Genomic DNA, 22,917 nt, shown 5'->3' on the forward strand with positions numbered 1-22,917 from the left:
GGGATGTTCAAAGTTCCTGATATTTTTTTATAACCCTGATCTGTACTTCTCCACAACTTTGTCCCTGACCTGTTTGGAGAGCTCCTTGGTCTTCATGGTGCCGCTTTCTTGGTGGTGCCCCTTACTTAGTGGTGTTGCAGACTCTGGGGCCTTTCAGAACAGGTGTATATATACTGAGATCATGTGACAGATCATATGACACTTAAATAAAGTCCACCTGTGTGCAATCTAACTAATTATGTAACTTCTGAAGGTAATTGGTTGCACCAGATCTTATTTAGGTGCTTCATTGCAAAGGCAGTGAATACATATGCACGCACCACCTTTCTGTTATTTAGATTTTAGAATTTTTTGAAACCAGTTATTTTTTTCATTTCACTTCATCAATTGGCATATTTTGTGTATGTCCATTACATGAAATCCAAATAAAAATCAATTTAAATTACAGGATGTAATGCAACAATATAGGAAAAACGCCAAGGGGGATAAATACTTTGCAAGGCACTGTATATTGTCCTTTTGCATTTTTGATTTCTCATCGGAGGTCACAGCGGGCTTTCTTGTATGCCTCCATGTCTGTATTCTGTTCCTTTTAAGCGGCAGCTCTAGCCTTTAGCCCAGCGTGGATTTAGCCTGTAATCCATGGTTTTTGGTTGGGATACGTTCGTATAGTCACTGTGGGGCGACGTTGTTTATGCACTTATTGATGAAGCCCGTGACAGGGGTGGACTGATGTGGTTAACTCTTCAATGCTATCGGATGAATCCTGGAACATATCCCCGTCTGTACTAGCAAAACAGTCTTGTAGCCTTGCGTCTGCTTCATCGGACCACTTATGTATTGAGCGCTTCACTGGTACTTCCTGTTTGAGCTCTTGTTTGTAAACAGAAAGCAGGAGAATAGAGTTGTGGTTAGATTTGCTGAAAGGAGGACGAGGGAGGGCCTTGTATGCGTTTCTGTGGGTAGAATAAAAGTGGTCTAGAGTTTTAGCACCCCTAGTGGTGCAGGAGGCATAATTGTAGAAGTGAGGTAGAACGGTTTTAAGTTTCCTCGCGTTAAAGTCTCCGCCCACCAGAAACGCTGCCTCTTGGTGAGCGGTTTCTTGTTTGTTTATGTCCCAATACAGTTTGTTGAGTGCAGAAGTGATGTTGTCTTGTGTAGGGATGTAGACAGTCGTGATAATTACATATGAGAACTCTCTTGGTAAATAAAAGGGTTTGCAGTTTACCATGAGGTATTCTATATCAGGTGAGCAAAAGCTAAAGATTTCATTAACAATGGAAGCAGCGCAACAGTTGTTGTTTATGAAGAGGCAGACCCCTCCCCCTTCGTTCGATCATGCCACTGCATGGAGAAACCACTGAGTTCTACGTACATAGAGTCATCCAGCCACGTCTCTGCAAGGCATATAATTTTGCAGCTTTTCAAGTCTCTCAGACAGGAGACTCTGGAATGAAGCTCATCCATCTTATTCTCGAGTGACTTGACATTTGCCAATAGAACGGAGGGGAGGGCCGTCAGTCTCACCAGGATTCCGGCTCATCTACCGCATCTACGCCTGCTGTGTTTTCGTAGCCCATGAAACAAAGGAATGCAGTTCGGTATGAACAAGGGAACAGCTGAGTCGGAGTTGAAATCCAAATCGAGGTTAGTAACTGTCGATCTGATGTCCAGAAGTGATTGGCGGTCATTGTTATGTGGGCAGCTTGTCTCTCCCTTTTCTGTTTCCCTTCCTCCTTGTTTTGTCCCCTCTTTGTCTGTTGTATCTGTATGTGTGTTTGTCCCCATTATGTGGGTGTGTCTGGAGTGGATCGGGGGGCGTGCTCAGGATCTGCCTCTCCTGTGCAGCTGCGGGTTGTTTCCAGTGATTCCTGCCTACGCAGCTGCATCCTATTCTCTCATCAACCTGCACTACTAATTCCTGGGCATGGCTCTCCACCGGCGCCAGATCGTTGTTCTCACTAGAGCGGTAACTTGGCTCACCAGTAGAGTAAATTGTCTTTGTCTTCAGCCTGGCTCTTTACTCTCCTTAACCTGTCGTTTGTTTTGTCTTCAGTTCAGACATACCTCCCAACCTGCTTTCCAGCCTGCCTGCCTGCCTGCCTCAGCCTCTCCTTCCTCCGGAGCCGACTAGCCCACTCTGTTCCTTTTCTTCAGTTGTTTTTGGACTAAGACAAATTGAACTTTTATTAAAATAATTTTTGTTTCTTCCACTCCCTTAGTCGTGTTTTGTTTCTCTGAGTGCTGGGTTTAACCATAGCTTAACAGAACGATCTGGCGCCATGGACCCAACAGAGAAACAGCACGGGGCAAACGAAGACAGCTTCCAACAAGCTATCCAGGCTCAAGGAACGTTGCTAGGACAGCATGACCAATTGATTCGGACTCTTTTGGAAGATAATCATCAACTGCTGAACCAGGTGACTCAGTTAACTACACAAGTCTCTAAATTGTCTGTTATCAGTTCTCCATCTCTCTCTGACCCCCAGTTTGATGCACCCCAAGTTGTTTCCTCGGACATTATGCAGGCTTCGTTCCATCGGGAACCCCCTGTCACGTCGCCTGAACCGTTCAATGGAGAATTGGACAAGTGCCGGTGATTTTTGCTTCAGTGTGACTTGATTTTTCGGCAGAGACCACTGTCGTTTTCTACTGATTCCTCTAAGGTACATTATGTTCTGGGGCTGTTAAGAGGGAGAGCTCTGGTTTGGGCTGAGGCTGTATGCTCAAATCAAACTTTGACTGGATTGACTTTTGCTGATTTTTCTGCTAAATTGAAGACTGTTTTTGACCATCCTGACCATGTGGGTAATTCCTCCAAGATACTTTTTAATTTGAGGCAGGGTTCTAACAGTGTGGCTGAGTACTCTATTGAGTTCTGGACTTTGGCAGCGGACTCCAAGTGGAACAATGTGGCACTTCAAGGAGCATTTCTAAACGGTTTGAATGAAGCCATTAAGGATGAACTGGCTGCTCGTGACGAGCCACATGATTTACATTCTCTCGTTTCCCTGTCCATTAAGCTAGACAACCGGTTGCGGGAGAGGCGTCGGGAGAGTGGCGGTCGGCCACATCTAGGAGGACGAGTTCCCCAGCCTTCAACCACTCGAGTCTCGCCTCCCCGGAGCCGGCAGCTTCTTGTTCCTGATCCCATCCCGAGCACAGAGGAGGAACCAATGCAAGTGGGTCGAGCTCGACTACCTCCAGCAGAGCGGCAACGGCGCCTCCAGGCAGGTGAGCGCCTGTACTGTGGAGACGCCACACACATTCTGGCTACATGCCCTAAGCGACCAAAAGACAAGGCTCGCTCGTAACGGTGGGTCTACTTGCGAGCCCAGAGTTAGATCCTGAACCCATCATTCCCCGATTACAAGTACCTGTAACCTTACGTTTCCAGAGTCATTCCCTGCCACTCTCAGCTCTCATAGACTCAGGTGCAGAAGACAACTTTATTAGCCACCAGTTCGTTACACAAGCTCGTATCCCCATGGAGCCACTACCTACCCCCATTCGGGTCACAGCCCTTGATGGGCGCCTCCTCGCGGAGATAACTCATCAAACCACCCCCGTTTCCCTAGTGATTTCTGGCAATCATTGTGAAAGCATTCAGTTAAGAGTGATGTCTGGCTCAGCTACCTCCCTAATCCTTGGCTTCCCCTGGTTGGCTCTTCACAACCCACAAATTGATTGGACACGTGTTACGGATACAGGTATCCTGTGTCTTTTTGTGTTTTTCCTCTCCTTCTGCCCTAATCACAGGTGTCCTGTATGTTCCTGATTGGTGGTCGTTGAGGTGTCTGCTGATTGCTAAGGTGGACCAATCAGTGAACATTCCTCTGCATTGCACCACCTGTTGCTGGTTTTTCAATCACACATCCCATTGTATAAAAACCAGTCAGTTGTGTTTGGTAACTTTGTTAGAGAGACTATTTCCGTATGTGAGTTTGGATACTGTGGTGTCCTGTGTTTTGTGTACTCACTCATTTGCTGATTACTCTGTTTGGTAACTTTGTGTGTTTCTGGGAAAAGGGGAGTTTAAGCAAGTTGCCCTTGGGCGTACATTACCCTTGGGAAGAAAACTGTCTAAAAACACTAGTTAGACCTGAGCGGACCACCCCCTGTACTTTTGTATGATTAGCAGTAGCTTAGCGGTTCTTGAGGCAGGCAAGATCAGTTTAGGGGTGTTTTACACTATTGTTTCATTTCTTGGGTCCTGCTCAGCCCTTTTTCCCAAACCTTTACCGTGTGTTCAGCAATAAACATTTTATGTTTGACGGTAGTCTATGGTTGTCGTGTAGTTTTTGTTCTCACTGTTCCATGTCACGAGTCTAATTTGCATGACTTATGTTACGGGTCTCTTCTCCATCCACCCTAGACGTTTAAAGCCACGGGGTTCGTAACACACGTCACACCATTCTCAGTTGGAGCACTAACTGCCATTCAGAGTGCCTTAGGTCAGCGGTTCCCCCCACTAAGTGTAACCCAACTCATCCCTCAGCTCCTCTCGATCTGTCATCTGTCCCCAAAGAATACCATGACTTAGCGGAGGTTTTCAGTAAGGACAAGGCTCTGTCTCTACCACCACATAGGCCTTATGATTGCCCTATTGAACTGCTTCCTGGTGCTCCCTTGCCCTCTAGTCGCTTATACAATCTGTCCCGACCGGAAAGAGAGGCAATGGAGCAGTATATTGGTGATTCTCTGGCCTCGGGCATAATCCGTCCCTCGTCGTCTCCTTTGGGTGCAGGTTTCTTTTTCGTTGAAAAGAAAGACAAGTCGTTACGCCCCTGTATCGATTTCAGGGGTTTAAACAACATAACTGTTAAAAACAAGTATCCCCTTCCACTCATCAACTCAGCTTTTGAACCTCTGCATGGCGCCACAGTTTTCTCCAAGCTCGACCTCAGGAACGCTTATCACCTTGTCAGAATCCGAAAGGGAGATGAGTGGAAAACCACTTTCAACACTCCACTGGGGCATTTTGAGTATTTGGTCATGCCCTTTGGGCTCTCAAACGCCCCTGCTGTATTCCAAGCCATGGTGAACGATGTTCTTAGGGATTTTTGGAACCGCTTTGTCTTTGTATACCTGGATGATATTCTTGTTTTTTCCAAGTCACCCGAGGAGCATGAGTCACACGTCCGTCAAGTCCTTCAACGGCTCTTGGAGAATAAGCTGTACGTCAAAGAAGAAAAGTGTGAGTTCCACAAACAGTCTACATCGTTCCTTGGTTTCATCATTGAGAGCGGGCAGGTGAAGGCGGACCCCGAGAAGATCCGGGCAGTGACGGAATGGCCCACACCCACCACCCGTAAGCAACTTCAACGATTTTTGGGCTTTGCTAACTTCTACCGTAGATTCATTAAGGGTTTTAGTAAAGTGGTGGCACCCCTTACTAGACTCATATCCCCAAAAGTCCCTTTTCTGTGGTCCCCTGAGGCGGAGCAGGCGGTAGGGGTTTTGAAGGAACTGTTTTCCACCTCCCCCGTGTTGATACACCCCAATACCTCTCTGCAGTTTATTGTGGAGGTGGACGCGTCTGACTCAGGTGTGGGAGCAGTCCTCTCCCAGCGCTCCCCCACTGACCAAAAGCTTCACCCCTGTGCTTTTTTCTCCAAGAAATTGTCACCCACAGAACGGAATTACGACGTTGGAAACCGGGAACTGCTGGCGGTTAAGCTAGCACTGGAAGAATGGCGGCACTGGCTGGATGGAGCTGAACTGCCGTTTGTGGTCTGGACAGACCACAAAAACTTGGCTTACATCCAAGCCACTAAGAGACTCAACTCACCCCCAAGCCAGATGGGCCCTGTTTTTTAGTAGGTTTAACTTTATTCTTACATACAGACCGGGGTCAAGAAATGTTAAACCAGATGCTTTGTCCCGCCAGTTTGCTGACCCTTCGGAGACCAGCGAGCCTGAGGCAGTCCTACCTTCCTCATGTGTCGTGGCGGCAGTACAGTGGGAGATCGAGTCTCTTGTGAAGACTGCACTTGCCACGGACCCGGGACCGGGTGATGGACCTCCCAACCTACTCTTTGTTCCCGAGACGGTCCGGTCTCAGGTGTTGCAGTGGATTCACACCTCCCGTTTTGCTGGTCACCCTGGGATGAGACGCACGTTGACGCTGCTTAGGAGACATTTTTGGTGGCCTTCAATGGAAACTGACGTTCGGGATTTGTGGCAGCCTGTTCAACCTGTGCTCGGGGCAAAGCCTCCCATCAGTCCCCTTCGGGGCTGCTGCTACCCCTCCCAGTTCCCAGCCGTCCCTGGTCCCACATAGCCATGGATTTTGTCACCGGCCTACCCAAGTCTGAAGGTAATGATACTATACTTACCATTGTGGACAGATTCTCTAAATCTGTTCACTATATAGCATTACCAAAATTACCGTCTGCCAGTGAGACAGCGGACCTCCTAGTCCAACATGTATTCCGTCCCCATGGAATACCTGTGCACATCGTATCTGATAGAGGCCCACAGTTTACTTCCCGTGTTTGGAAGGTTTTCTGTTCTGCTTTGGGTGCTTCCGTTAGTCTGTCCTCAGGGTTTCATCCCCAGACCAACGGTCAAACAGAAAGAGCCAATCAAAACCTCGAAGCAACCCTTCGTTGTGTGGCTGCTCATCATCCATCATCCTGGGCCAAACATCTGCCTTGGATAGAGTACGCCCACAACTCCCTCACCACCTCTGCCACCGGCCTTTCACCCTTCGAAGTAACCATGGGTTATCAACCCCCTCTGTTTCCTGCTCAGGAGAAGGAATTGGCTGTTCCTTCGGTTCAGGAGAACCTCCGCCGCTGCCAGAGAGTGTGGAGCGACGCTCGGGAAGCGTTGCTTCGGACCACCGACAGGAACAAGACGACAGCGGATAGGAGCAGGACTCCCGCACCTGTGTTTCATCCTGGTCAAGAAGTTTGGCTGTCATCTAAGAACGTACCTCTTCGTACCAAATCACGCAAGCTGTCTCCTCGGTACCTGGGTCCGTTTGTGGTGGAGTCCATCGTTAACCCCGCTGCGGTTCGTTTGAAGTTGCCTTCAGCCATGAAGATTCACCCTACTTTCCACGTCTCCCAACTGAAACCTGTGTCCTCCAGCCTTTTGTGTCCACCTCCACCTGTTCGCCTCATTGACGACCATCCGGCCTACACCGTCAGTAGGCTCCTGGACTCTCGGAGGCGGGGTAGGGGTCTCCAATACCTAGTCGATTGGGAAGGTTATGGACCAGAGGAGAGGTCTTGGGTCCCTAAGCGTTTTGTGTTGGATCCTCAGCTGATCACGGACTTACATCACGACAACCCTGACAGGCCTGGTGGGTCGCCAGGTGGCGACCATTGAGGGGGGGGTACTGTTATGTGGGCAGCTTGTCTCTCCCTTTTCTGTTTCCCTTCCTCCTTGTTTTGTCCCCTCTTTGTCTGTTGTATCTGTATGTGTGTTTGTCCCCATTATGTGGGTGTGTCTGGAGTGGATCGGGGGGCGTGCTCAGGATCTGCCTCTCCTGTGCAGCTGCGGGTTGTTTCCAGTGATTCCTGCCTACGCAGCTGCATCCTATTCTCTCATCAACCTGCACTACTAATTCCTGGGCATGGCTCTCCACCGGCGCCAGATCATTGTTCTTACTAGAGCGGTAACTTGGCTCACCAGTAGAGTAAATTGTCTTTGTCTTCAGCCTGGCTCTTTACTCTCCTTAACCTGTCGTTTGTTTTGTCTTCAGTTCAGACATACCTCCCAACCTGCCTGCCTGCCTGCCTGCCTGCCTCAGCCTCTCCTTCCTCCGGAGCCGACTAGCCCACTCTGTTCCTTTTCTTCAGTTGTTTTTGGACTAAGACAAATTGAACTTTTATTAAAATAATTTTTGTTTCTTCCACTCCCTTAGTCGTGTTTTGTTTCTCTGAGTGCTGGGTTTAACCATAGCTTAACAGTCATATGTGATAATAGTATGAACTTTCTGTACAAAAAAAGATAAACATGAAAAAAAGTCACTAAATAGCAAAGTCGGGTTGGAACTCGTAAGATGTTGCTCTTTTCCGTCGGACTTGAGCAAGACTGACATTCCTTGGTTGAACATAAGGTTGTGTTGGAGGTTAGTGTGTTGAAGTAGCAGGGTTGGTTTGGGTCAGGGGTGGAGATGTGTTAATGGTTAGTACAGGCGCTCAAAGGAGTAAAATGGAAATCAATATAGTTCATGCCTTTCTCTGTGTGTTACCGTATGTGTCTGTGGACTTCCGGAAAACTATTACAACAATCCATCACCATCACCGCCCAATGCTGGACTATAAAGACATCAGGAAGAGGAGGAGAAGGAGAAGGAAAGGGGGAGAAGAGGGAGAGAGGGATCATCTATACAGGGAGAAGGAGAAGATGGGGGGGTGTACTATATACACAGCTCCACCATTGTGTCATATTATTTATATTCCACCAATAAAGACAATCAAATCCTAAATGAAGTTGACAATACAATAATACTCACTCACTGAATGGTTTATAATAATGGTTACCAAGCAGCCTGGAAGTAATTTAAAAAATGGCCACCTGTGCCAGTTTCACTTGAACTTTTACTGGCTTTCCAGGGCCTGAGCTTCCTTTCAAACAGTAGTAAAACCACCACCAGTAAGTGTCAATGGCTCACAAAGGTAACATCCAGGTCAGTTATTGACTCTGATATATCAGAGGTTGACTAAGTAACCCTCTAGAGGCCTATATATTTGTTCTAGCCTCTCTCCCCCGTGTAGGAGCTAATCCTGTATGTTTGTTTGGAGATTACTGCCACATCTGCTGCTCGCTCAGAACCACTGTTTGGTTTCCATGGACTGTCAGACCAATAGGGGCGTCCCCTAACCTGAGTCCCAGGCCTGTTTGAGCTGTCTTGCCAACTGAAAAATAAAGGGAACACTAAAATAACACATCCTAGATCTGAATGAATGAAATAATCTTATTAAATACTTTTTTCTTTACATAGTTGAATGTGCTGACAACAAAATCACACAAAAATGATCAATGGAAATCAAATTTATCAACCCATGGAGGTCTGGATTTGGAATCACACTCAAAATTAAAGTGGAAAACCACACTACAGGCTGATCCAACTTTGATGTAATGTCCTTAAAACAAGTCAAAATGAGGCTCAGTAGTGTGTGTGGCCTCCACGTGCCTGTATGACCTCCCTACAACGCCTGGGCATGCTCCTGATGAGGTGGCGGATGGTCTCCTGAGGGATCTCCTCCCAGACCTGGACTAAAGCATCCGCCAACTCCTGGACAGTCTGTGGTGCAACGTGGCGTTGGTGGATGGAGCGAGACATGATGTCCCAGATGTGCTCAATTGGATTCAGGTCTGGGGAACGGGCGGGGCCAGTCCATAGCATCAATGCCTTCCTCTTGCAGGAACTGCTGACACACTCCAGCCACATGAGGTCTAGCATTGTCTTGCATTAGGAGGAACCCAGGGCCAACCGCACCAGCATATGGTCTCACAAGGGGTCTGAGGATCTCATCTCGGTACCTAATGGCAGTCAGGCTACCTCTGGCGAGCACCTGGAGGGCTGTGCGGCCCCCCAAAGAAATGCCACCCCACACCATGACTGACCCACCGCCAAACCGGTCATGCTGGAGGATGTTGCAGGCAGCAGAACGTTCTCCACGGTGTCTTCAGACTCTGTCACGTCTGTCACATGTGCTCAGTGTGAACCTGCTTTCATCTGTGAAGAGCACAGGGCGCCAGTGGCGAATTTGCCAATCTTGGTGTTCTCTGGCAAATGCCAAACGTCCTGCACGGTGTTGGGCTGTAAGCACAACCCCCACCTGTGGACGTCGGGCCCTCATACCACCTTCATAGAGTCTGTTTCTGACCGTTTGAGCAGACACATGCACATTTGTGGCATGTGAAATGTATTGTCAATCAGTGTTGCTTCCTAAGTGGACAGTTTGATTTCACCAGAAGTGTGATTGACTTGGAGTTACATTGTGTTGTTTAAGTGTCCCCTTAATTTTTTTGAGCAGTGTAAATTGTCGTGATAATGTTCCACCATAGACTTAGATAGAAATCACATCATTGTATCTGTCCCATTATGGCGTCTGTGAGAGCATTGGCAGCGCCATTGAGGCCATCTCCATTTTGAAGTTGTCTATTTTATTTTTCTACTACTTCTATGAGTAGGCAAACAAACTTAAAGGGTGCACACTAGGGTGTGTTGTTTTACATTTACATTTTAGTCATTTAGCAGACGCTCTTATCTAGAGCGACTTACAGGAGCAATTAGGGTTAACATCCTTGATCAAGGGAACATCGAAAGATTTTTCACTTAGTCGGCTCGGGGATTCGAACCAGCGACCTTTCGGTTACCGGCCCAACGCTCTTAACCGCCAGGTAGTTATGGAATGTCCTCACAAGTATAATTAATTGGCTAATCCTTCCTTGTGACCTGGATGGCATTATGTGATCCTTGCTCAACCGCATAGGAAGTCCCACCCAGTTGACCACTTAAAAATGGGGAAAGTCCTCAATTGCGCTGCCCATGCTAAAACGGGCTTTTCGGCACTAGAGTCCTCTATCTATCTCTATGTGTTCCAGAGACCGTCGGACCAATAGGTCTGTACCCTGGCCTAGCTTGTGTCCCAGATCTGTTTGTGATATCTTACCAACTCCAATGCCTTATATTGTAAGGAACCACGTTTTTGTTCACATTAAGTTAATAAAGTTAATATTACACATTTTGTTTTTGACCTTTGACCCTAATAGTGGTCCTTTCACCTCTCTAATCTCATTGGTTGATGTCACGGAATGCATCTCAACTCTTCTGCCAACTCTTCCACTATTTGGCCTGAGATGTGTGTTTTATATTTTTAATCTCTTTTTTATTTTTTCTTTCTTAGGAATCAGTGATTAATTGTGTTTTTCTTAGTGAATACATGCATATCTGTAATGGCATTAATTTCACTGCTTTCAAGTGCAAATACCTGAATTCCAAACACTCAAACATCAGTAGTAACATACAGTGCCTTTGGAAAGTATTCAGACCCCTTGACTTTTTCTACATTTTGTTACGTTACAGCCTTCTTCTAAAATGGATTACATTTTTTCCCTCATCAATCTACACACAATACCCCATAATGACTAATCAAAAACAGGGTTTTAGAAATTGCTAAATTATTAAAAATAAAAAACAGAAATATCACATTAGATAAGTATTCAGACCCTTTACTCAGTACTTTGTTGAAGCACCTTTGGCAGTGATTACAGCATCAAGTCTTCTTGGGTATGACGCTACAAGCTTAGCACACCTGTATTTGGGGAGTTTCTCCCATTCTTCTCTGCATATTCTCTCAAGCTCTGTCAGGTTGGATGGGGAGCATTGCTTCACAGCTATTTTCAGGTCTCTCCAGAAATGTTAGATCGGGTTCAAGTCTGGGCTCTGGCTGGGCCACTCAAGGACATTCAGGGACTTGTCCCAAAGCCACTCCTGCATTGCCTTGGCTGTGTGCTCAGGGTCGTTGTCCTGTTGGAAGGTGAACCTTCACCCCGGTCTGAAGTCTTGAGCGCTCTGGAGCAGGTTTTCATCAAGGATCTCTCTGTACTTTGCTCCGTTCATCTTTCCCTCGATCCTGACTAGTCTCCCAGTTCCTGCTGCTGAAAAACATCCCCACAGCATGATGCTGCCACCACCATGCTTCACCGTAGAGATGGTGCCAGTTTTCCTCCAGACGTGACGCTTGGCATTCAGGTCAAAGAGTTCCATCTTGGTTTCATCAGACCAGACAATCTTGGTCTGAGAGTATGAGAGTATGAGAGTCTGAGAGTCTGAGAGTCTTTAGGTGCCTTTTGGCAAACTCCAAGCGGGCTGTCATGTGCCTTTTACTGAAGAGTGGCTTCCGTCTGGCCACTCTACCGTAAAGGCCTGGTTGGTGGAGTGCTGCAGAGATGGTTGTCCTTCTGGAAGGTTCTCTGGAGCTCTGTCAGAGTGACCATCGGGTTCTTGGTCACCTCCTTGACCAAGGCCCTTCTCCCCCGATTGCTCAGTTTGGCCGGGCGGCCAGCTCTAGGAAGAGTCTTGGTGGTTCCAGATTTATTCCATTTAAGAATGATGGAGGCCACTGTGTTCTTGGGGGCCTTCAATGCTGCAGAATGTTTTTGGTACCCTTCCCCAGATCTGTGCCTCAACACAATCCTGTCTCGGAGCTCTACGGACAATTCCTTCGATCTCATGGCTTGGTTTTTGCTCTGACATGCACTGTCAACTGTGGGTCTTATACAGACCGGTGTGTGCCTTTCCAAATCATGTCCAATCAATTGAATTTACCACATGTGGACTCTAATCAAGTTGTAGAAACATCTCAAGGATGATCAATGGAAACAGGATGCACTTGAGTTCAACTTCGAGTATCATAGCAAAGGGTCTGAATACCTATGTAAATAAGCTATTTCTGTTTTTTAATTTTAATACATTTGCTAATATTTCTAAAAACCTGTTTTTGCTTTGTCATTATGGGGTATTGTGTGTAGATTGCTGACGATTTGTATTTATTTAATCCATTTTAGAATAAGGCTGTAACGTAACAAAATGTGGAAAAAGTTAAGGGGTCTGAATACTTTCCGAAGGCATTGTATGTACTATGGACCAGTTTAAAAGCAAAATACCCATACTTGGTAAGCACATTCTTTGCTGCCATGTTTTGTACCCGTCTTCTCCTCCAGTTGAAGTGGTAAGTCTCACTGCTTTTGTGCTTGTGGGAATGTACTGTACAAATAGTGTACAAATAAACTTATGACACAAAATCAGACAGGGGAGTTAAAAGTCATATTTGTAACATACAACCATAATGCTTCTTTTCAGTCTCATACTGCATTGGCTGTAACAGTGTGACATCATATTACATGTTTTGCTTCGAGAGCGACAAGTCACTTCATTAAGAAATTAGGCCACACAGTGAATGTCTTCAGGACTTAAAATAGAATCTATGATAATTTATCATCTTCATATCTAGCAGGGTCAACATAATTTGTCTAGATAATTTACCCCATCCCCCACAACCCTGATATCCCTCTTCCAAATACAAACAACCAAACACACACACAGCATTCATAAGTATCGCATCATTGTATCTGTCCCATTATGGTGTCTGTGAGAGAATGGGAAGCGCCATTGAGGCCATCTACATTTTGAAGTAGTCCATTTTCTTCTTCTACTACTTATATGAGTTGGCAAACAAACTGAAATGGTATATACTTCCACCTGTAGTGTGTTGTTTGAACAGGTAGAAAGCCATGGTTAGCGATTTACTGCCACCTGCAGTTATGGAATGTTTACTCACAATTATAAATAATTTGCCGATCCCTCCTGATGTCCTGGACGGAATTATGTGATCATTCCTTAACCTAAAGGAAGTCCCACCCAGTTGACTACTCCAAAATGGTAAAAGTCCTCAATGGTGGTGCCCATGCTAAAACAAGCTTTTGGGCACTAGATTCCTCCATCATTCTTCATCTGAGCTATAGTGCTCTGGCCTGGTTTCTCAGTGTAGGAAGAACCAGACCAGAGCAGTATTGCTCAGATGGCTTGGCTGGAACCATGCTAGAAAGGACAATGTGAAAAGCGGAGCCAGAACAGTACTGTTCAGGTCGGTACAATAGTGTGGAAAGGATATGAGTTTCCCTATCCCTATGTGGTGCTCATTTATATAGGATCCAGGAGTTTTCCCTGGCCTTGTGCAATGCTCTTGACCAGGAAAAACTCTGGGCCTTAGTTAATGTATACAAAACTTTATCAAGGCCCAAGTGTAGCCCACTACTCTTATGGTATACATCAGTGGAGGCTGCTGAGGGGAGGACGGCTCATAATAATGGCTCGAACGGAGCAAATGGAATAGCATCAAACACATGGAAACCATGTGTTTGGTGTATTTGATACCATTCCACTGATTCCGCTCCAGCCATTACCACAAGCCAGTCCTCCCCAATTAAGATGCCACCAACCTCCTGTGGTATACATGTACAGTACTATGTGATGGCTTTAGGTGTATCCCACCAGGCGTGGGGTACTGGGGAAGCTCTTCCTTATGCCCATGCACTTCTCCTGATCCAGGAACAGGGAGTTAGCCTTGATGGACAGGTCATGCTCCAGGGCAGCCTTGGTCTTCACCAGCTTCTGCAGTGTGTTCTCTGCCTCCATCAGCCTCTCACGCAGCTTGTGGATGGTGTCCTCTATCTCCCTCACTTCTCCCACCAGTCTGGAAATAGGGATAGGAAGGTAAACAGAGGAGAAGAGGCAAATGGAGGAGAAGGAAGGGAATGGAAGTGTAAAACGTCCTAATTTTACTGGCAATAAAATACCTACACTCATCTGAGCCCTACCTGTGGTGTGGGTTGTCCCTGCAGAGCTCCACGTTGGGCCTGCGTGTCCTCTCGTCCAGCCTGGTCTGGGCCACCTTCAGGGGGCACTCCTTGTCCCTCAGAGCCTTCTTCAGGCTCTCTATGAGCATCTCTGTCTGGAAGATTTCCTGGAGGGTCTGCAAGTAGAAACAGCCGAGAGGGATGGTGAGACGATCCAGGGAGTAAGGAAACAGAGGAATTTAAGTGGTCAGGAGTGGAACATACTAGCGGTTGAAATGACGTTGTTACAACCAGTTTACAACCGGAACTGGCTATAATGCTATGGACGTCATTGCAACCAGTTTTGCCCGCTGTGTAAAGGTTTGAGGTAAAGAGTTCTAGGAAACTCAAATAACTTGTTTATTTACACCACACAGTTAGGTGATGTGAAATGTATAGTCACCGTGGATACAGATGCAGGTGTCTGTAAAAGCAAAACAAACACCAAATGTAACTGTAGATCAAATCAGATTAACACTGTACAGTGCCCTCTTCCTTCTCATCCCCACCATCACATGTAATCTCATTCCCCTGAATCACTCCACCACTCCTCAGAACCATCCCTGGCTGACTGACTGGCTGGCTGACTGGCTTTATTAAAGACTGTGTGCCTCACATCATAGCTGCTGTCAATGGATAAACCCAGAGAACAGCTGAGGTGGATAGAGCCCTGCAACCTCCAATTAACCCTTCGACAACAATGGGCTCCATTGTCCACTACTCCACTACCCAGTGTATGTATCAGTGGAAAGTGTTGAACACAGGCAATGCAAGATATATCTATGTTTGGTGTCCTCCTTTTGACAATACTATTTAGCCTAGCAATAAACAGAGTTTGGTGAGTTACTTTGCATGCCTGGGTTCCATAACACGATTACAGTGAAAATAAGGCCTAGACCAGTGAAGAGGGTGATCACTACACAATACTCACATGGTCTTAGTTTGCATGTCTCTGGCCATTAAACACTGATCTTGTTAGCCACAAGTAAAAGGGGCTGAAATGAGTTTTCTTTTTCTCCTCATTAAACAGTAAAAGCAATGTGATAGGAATAAACCTTTGTTTTCTATTATCATAAAAGATGTCACATGAAAATGCAATAGACCCTTGAATAGTTTGAGACAACCCTGGAGAAAAAAACAGCATAGAGCAGCATAGGCTGGTGACCAGCCTTCGTTGTGTTTTCGCTAGTGATGGAATATTGAAGCTGTCTGAAGAATTCAACGCTTTCACCAAATTGTGCTGAAAAACGGTTCATTACTCAGAGCTTCATTATCTGTTCACAATGCACATTAGTGACATCTGCCGGTCAACAATAAATAGCAGCGTGTGATTATCAGATATAAAAACATTTCTCCACTGTTTTCATCAAAAGTCTGTGGTGCAGCGGTAAGTCATTGGCTTTCGTAGCCTATAATCAGTTGGAATACCATGTTTGCATACATCATGCTTCACTTTTTTGCCTTGTACTGAATTTATGGCATTATTTAGGATGATTAACACAGAAGCTTATACTATACTAAATAAAACAAATTATTTTAACAACAGTGCAGAAAGTGTGGTTTTCAAAATAGTGTGCCTTCTACAGGATTCGACCTCATACCCTCATACCCCTGAGTATTCCATAGTCGACCTGCTAACTACCAGTCAGGTGAAACTTTTTGTACAAAATCATAACTATATTTGTAAGCGCGGTGTCCAGTAGAGGTCGGTGTTTGAAAGCAGCTTGGAATCTATGAAAGCACCGGAACCACGACGAAATCAGTGGGATCTCGCATTTTGCAACACATGGTTTGAAAAAGCACGTGATCAAACGAAGCTTCGGACGTTATACATACAGTGAGAAAAAAAAGTATTTTATCCCCTGCTGATTTTGTACGTTTGCCCACTGACAAAGACATGATCAGTCTATAATTTTAATGGTAGGTTTATTTTCAACAGTGAGAGACAGAATAACAACAAAAAAATCCAGAAAAACACATGTCAAAAATGTTATAAATTGATTTACATTTTAATGAGGGAAATAATTATTTGACCCCTCTGCAAAACATGACTTAGTACTTGGTGGCAAAGCCCTTGTTGGCAATCACAGAGATCAGACGTTTCTTGTAGTTGGCCACCAGGTTTGCACACATCTCAGGAGGGATTTTGTTCCACTAGTCTTTGCAGATCTTCTCCAAGTCATTAAGTTTTCGAGGCTGACGTTTGGCAACTCGAACCTTCAGCTCCCTCCACAGATTTTCTATGGGATTAAGGTCTGGAGACTGGCTAGGCCACTCCAGGACCTTAATGTGCTTCTTCTTGAGCCACTCCTTTGTAGCCTTGGCTGTGTGTTTTGGGTCATTGCCATGCTGGAATACCCATCCACGACCCATTTTCAATGCCCTGGCTGAGGGAAAGGTTCTCACCCAAGATTTGACGTTACATGGCCCCGTCCATCGTCCCTTTGATGCGGTGAAGTTGTCCTTTCCCCTTAGCAGAAAAACACCTCCAAAGCATAATGTTTCCACCTCCATGTTTGACGGTGGGGATGGTGTTCTTGGGGTCATAGGTAGCATTCCTCCTCTTCCTAAACACGGCGAGTTGAGTTGATGCCCAAGAGCTCGATTTTGGTCTCATCTGACCAAGACACGTTCACCCAGTTCTCTTCTGAATCATTCAGATGTTCATTGGCAAACTTCAGACGGCCCTGTATATGTGCTTTCTTGAGCAGGGTGACCTTGCAGGCACTGCAGGATTTCAGTCCTTCACGGCGTAGTGTGTTACCAATTGTTTTCTTGGTGACTATGGTCCCAGCTGCCTTGAGATCATTGACAAGATCCTCCCGTGTAGTTCTGGGCTGATTCCTCACTGTTCTCATGATCATTGCAACTCCACCAGGTGAGATCTTGCATGGAGCCCCAGGCCGAGGGAGATTGACAGTTATTTTGTGTTTCTTCCATTTGCGAATAATCACACCAACTGTTGTCACCTTCTCACCAAGCTGCTTGGCGATGGTCTTGTAGCCCATTCCAGCCTTGTGTAGGTCTACAATCTTGTCCCTGACATCCTTGGAGAGCTCTTTGGTCTTGACCATGGTGGAGAGTAAAACAAGTAAAATGAATCTGATTGATTGATTTCTTCTGTGGACAGGTGTCTTTTATACAGGTAACAAACTGAGATTAGGGGCACTCCCTTTAAGAGTGTGCTCCTAATCTCAGCTCGTTACCTGTATAAAAGACACCTGGGAGCCAGAAATCTTTCTGATTGAGAGGGGGTCAAATACTTATTTCCCTCATTAAAATGCAAATCAATTTATAACATTTTTGACATGCGTTTTTCTGGATTTTGTTGTTGTTATTCTGTCTCTCACTGTTCAAATTATCCTACCATTAAAATTATAGACTGATCATTTCTTTGTCAGTGGGCAAACGTATAAAATCAGCAGGGGATCAAATACTTTTTTCCCTCACTGTAATACATACATTGATTATACCAAACATTAAGAACACCTTCCTAATATTGAGTTGCACCTCCCCCCCACACTTTTGCCCTCAGAACAACCTCAATTCGTCTGGGTATGGACTCTACAAGGTGTCGAAGCGTTCCACAGGGATACTGGACCATGTTGACTCCAATGCTTCCCACAGTTGTGTCAATTTGCTGGATGCATCGTTGCAATTCTTGACTCAAACCGGTGCGCCTGGCATCTACTACCATACTTCGTTCAAAGGTACAGTACTTACATTTTCTGTCTTGCCCATTCACCCTCTGAATGGCACACATACACAATCCATGTCTCAATTGTCTCAAGGCTTAAAAATCCTTCTTTAACCTGTCTCCTCTCCTTCATCCACACTGATTGAAGTGGATTTAACAAGTGACATCAATTCACGGGCAGTGCAGCATATTTAGGTTTGGGAGAAAGTAAATGCAAAACATTATTGAATTCAAAGTATCTGTTTACAGGTCCGCAATAATTTGTAATTGTTTTTGTGTTTCAGAAATGGTCAGATACAGCAAATGCCCCTGCAAAAAAAAAACATTCTGCAAACATTTGATCAAGTTCACCATTTATATTTCCCTTAGATATACTGTCTTGGCCTGATACCAATACTTCCAAAGTATACAGCAAATAAGGGTGTTATTGTCACCATAAAAGGTGATAATGGCCGTTATTCAGGTGGAGTTATAATGCTTGGTCACACACGCACAGTTTTACGACAGTTTTTTAAAAATATTTTGGGTAGATCAGCTTTAATATTGCAGATAGATTGTAACTTCCATCGATGTAATTGTCTGCATCACTTCCAATCCCCCATATGTATTTTTTTTCTCGCAAAAAAAACCTATATATACAGTGGGGAGAACAAGTATTTGATACACTGCCGATTTTGCAGGTTTTCCTACTTACAAAGCATGTAGAGGTCTGTAATTTTTATCATAGGTACACTTCAACTGCGAGAGACGGAATCTAAAAAATCCAGAAAATCACATTGTATGATTTTTAAGTAATTAATTTGCATTTTACTGCATGACATAAGTATTTGATCACCTACCAACCAGTAAGAATTCCGGCTCTCACAGACCTGTTAGTTTTTCTTTAAGAAGCCCTCCTGTTCTCCACTCATTACCTGTATTAACTGCACCTGTTTGAACTCGTTACCTGTATAAAAGACACCTGTCCACACACTCAATCAAACAGACTCCAACCTCTCCACAATGGCCAAGACCAGAGAGCTGTGTAACGACATCAGGGATAAAATTGTAGACCTGCACAAGGCTGGGATGGGCTACAGGACAATAGGCAAGCAGCTTGGTGAGAAGGCAACAACTGTTGGCGTAATTATTAGAAAATTGAAGAAGTTCAAGATGACGGTCAATCACCCTCGGTCTGGGGCTCCATGCAAGATCTCACCTCGTGGGGCATCAATGATCATGAGGAAGGTGAGGGATCAGCCCAGAACTACACGGCAGGACCTGGTCAATGACCTGAAGAGAGCTGGGACCACAGTCTCAAAGAAAACCATTAGTAACACACTACGCCGTCATGGATTAAAATCCTGCAGCGCACGCAATGTCCCCCTGCTCAAGCCAGCGCATGTCCAGGCCAATCTGAAGTTTGCCAATGACCATCTGGATGATCCAGAGGAGGAATGGGAGAAGGTCATGTTGTCTGATGAGACAAAAATTTAGCTTTTTGGTCTAAACTCCACTCGCCGTGTTTGGAGGAAGAAGAAGGATGAGTACAACCCCAAGAACACAAAAAAAAAATGTATGCACGCATGACTGTAAGTCGCTTTGGATAAAAGCGTCTGCTAAATGGCATATTATATTATTATTATATATTATTATATTATTATATTATTATATTTATATTATATATTATTATTATATATATTATAACACCATCCCAACCGTGAAGCATGGAGGTGGAAACGTCATCATTTGGGGATGCTTTTCTGCAAAGGGAACAGGACGACTGCACCGTATTGAGGGGAGGATGGATGGGGCCATGTATCGCGAGAACTTGGCCAACAACCTCCTTCCCTCAGTAAGAGCTTTGAAGATGGGTTGTGGCTGGGTCTTCCAGCATGACAACGACCCGAAACACACAGCCAGGGCAACTAAGGAGTGGCTCCGTAAGAAGCATCTCAAGGTCCTGGAGTGGCCTAGCCAGTCTCCAGACCTGAACCCAATAGAAAATCTTTGGAGGGAGCTGAAAGTCCGTATTGCCCAGCGACAGCCCCGAAACCTGAAGGATCTGGAGAAGGTCTGTATGGAGGAGTGGGCCAAAATCCCTGCTGCAGTGTGTGAAAACCTGGTCAAGACCTACAGGAAACGTATGATCTCTGTAATTGCAAACAAAGGTTTCTGAACCAAATATTAAGTTCTGCTTTTCTGATGTATCAAATACTTATGTCATGCAATAAAATGCAAATGAATTACTTAAAAATCATACAATGTGATTTTCTGGACCTATAATAAAAATTACAGACCTCTACATGCTTTGTAAGTAGGAAAACCTGCAAAATCGGCAGTGTATCAAATATTTATTCTCCCCACTGTATATACATACATAGACATACATACATAGAAATACATATACATATATATGTATATATATATATATATATATATATATATATATATATATATATATATATATATATATATATATACAGTGGGGAGAACAAGTATTTGATACACTGCCGATTTTGCAGGTTTTCCTACTTACAAAGCATGTAGAGGTCTGTAATTTTTATCATAGGTACACTTCAACTGTGAGAGACTGAATCTAAAACAAAAATCCAGAAAATCACATTGTATGATTTTTAAGTAATTAATTTGCATTTTATTGCATGACATAAGTATTTGATCACCTACCAACCAGTAAGAATTCCGGCTCTCACAGACCTGTTAGTTTTTCTTTAAGAAGCCCTCCTGTTCTCCACTCATTACCTGTATTAACTGCACCTGTTTGAACTCGTTACCTGTATAAAAGACACCTGTCCACACACTCAATCAAACAGACTCCAACCTCTCCACAATGGCCAAGACCAGAGAGCTGTGTAAGGACATCAGGGATAAAATTGTAGACCTGCACAAGGCTGGGATGGGCTACAGGACAATAGGCAAGCAGCTTGGTGAGAAGGCAACAACTGTTGGCGCAGTTATTAGAAAATGGAAGAAGATCAAGATGACGGTCAATCACCCTCGGTCTGGGGCTCCATGCAAGATCTCACCTTGTGGGGCATCAATGATCATGAGGAAGGTGAGGGATCAGCCCAGAACTACACGGCAGGACCTGGTCAATGACCTGAAGAGAGCTGGGACCACAGTCTCAAAGAAAACCATTAGTAACACACTACGCCGTCATGGATTAAAATCCTGCAGCGCACGCAAGGGCCCCCTGCTCAAGCCAGCGCATGTCCAGGCCCGTCTGAAGTTTGCCAATGACCATCTGGATGATTCAGAGGAGGAATGGGAGAAGGTCATGTGGTCTGATGAGACAAAAATAGAGCTTTTTGGTCTAAACTCCACTCGCCGTGTTTGGAGGAAGAAGAAGAATGAGTACAACCCCAAGAACACCATCCCAACCGTGAAGCATGGTGGTGGAAACATCATTCTTTGGGGATGCTTTTCTGCAAAGGGGACAGGACGACTGCACCGTATTGAGGGGAGGATGGATGGGGCTATGTATCGCAAGATCTTGGCCAACAACCTCCTTCCCTCAGTAAGAGCATTGAAGATGGGTCATGGCTGGGTCTTCCAGCATGACAACGACCCGAAACACACAGCCAGGGCAACTAAGGAGTGGCTCCGTAAGAAGCATCTCAAGGTCCTGGAGTGGCCTAGCCAGTCTCCAGACCTGAACCCAATAGAACATCTTTGGAGGGAGCTGAAAGTCCGTATTGCCCAGCGACAGCCCCGAAACCTGAAGGATCTGGAGAAGGTCTGTATGGAGGAGTGGGCCAAAATCCCTGCTGCAGTGTGTGCAAACCTGGTCAAGACCTACAGGAAACGTATGATCTCTGTAATTGCAAATGAAGGTTTCTGTACCAAATATTAAGTTCTGCTTTTCTGATGTATCAAATACTTATGTCATGCAATAAAATGCAAATTAATTACTTAAAAATCATACAATGTGATTTTCTGGATTTTTCTTTTAGATTCCGTCTCTCACAGTTGAAGTGTACCTATGATAAAAATTACAGACCTCTGCATGCTTTGTAAGTAGGAAAACCTGCAAAATCGGCAGTGTATCAAATACTTGTTCTCCCCACTGTATATATATATACATACATATCCTTTAAAAAAATATATTTCCCTTTATTACTTTCCAACCCCACCACTCCTTCCCTATTTGGAGTAATCTAGTGAACAACAACGCTTAGGCCTCTACTTCCAGCTTATACATACTATTTACATTTTATGGACACAGTCAATTTTACTCCTGAACTTCCTCTGCCCACAACCTCTCCGATCATCTTCATGATGTCCATCCGGTCTGCCTCTTCATGCCATATCTTTCTAACTGTGCTCTTTCACAAAAGCTCTCAACCTATAAACGATATACTTATTATGGACACAGTATGCTTTACATTAGTTATCTTGTTGTTATTAGTTGTTGTTAGTTGTTATTAGTCCCATCCTTCAGCTCCATTCAACACCTCCCATCTATCTCTTAACACCACCCATATTGGATTTCTATTTGCCATATATTTTTCAACTGTACTGTGATGTTTCACAAAAGTTCTGAACCCTTCTATTCTCATTGTTTCTACAGATTGTAAATTTAAAAAAAATGTTTTTGCTAAAAGTATTATTATATTATTGATCGATTGACTATGACTTTTCAGATCACCCATTCGTGCTATCTGCAGGGTTAGCTCCAGGTAAATATTGCAATCCTTCAGCCATTCTTCAGTTAGTGCTAAATACGGCTGCTAGAATCCTGACTAGAACCAAGAAATTTGATCATATTACTCCAGTGCTAGCTTCCCTACACTGGCTTCCTGTTAAGGCAAGGGCTGATTTCAAGGTTTTACTGTTAACCTATAAAGCGTTACATG

The 22,917-nt window shown here is 44.8% G+C and overlaps 1 protein-coding gene across 1 annotated transcript in view; it reads right to left on the bottom strand.

Moving 5' to 3' along the window:
* Nucleotides 1-14,005: 14,005 nt before the first annotated feature.
* tekt3 (tektin 3) overlaps nucleotides 14,006-22,917 on the bottom strand; it is a gene marked incomplete at both ends in the record, with an annotated part of 29,371 nt that continues 20,459 nt past the window's right edge. The window contains 2 exons of the mRNA XM_084141380.1: nucleotides 14,006-14,222; nucleotides 14,347-14,501. Of these exons, the coding sequence (XP_083997506.1) occupies nucleotides 14,006-14,222; nucleotides 14,347-14,501 (372 nt within the window). The remainder of the gene's footprint in view (nucleotides 14,223-14,346; nucleotides 14,502-22,917) is intronic.

Source organism: Coregonus lavaretus, assembly GCF_964263955.1.
Source record: "Coregonus lavaretus genome assembly, chromosome: 25".
In the NCBI taxonomy this organism is placed as follows: domain Eukaryota; kingdom Metazoa; phylum Chordata; class Actinopteri; order Salmoniformes; family Salmonidae; genus Coregonus; species Coregonus lavaretus.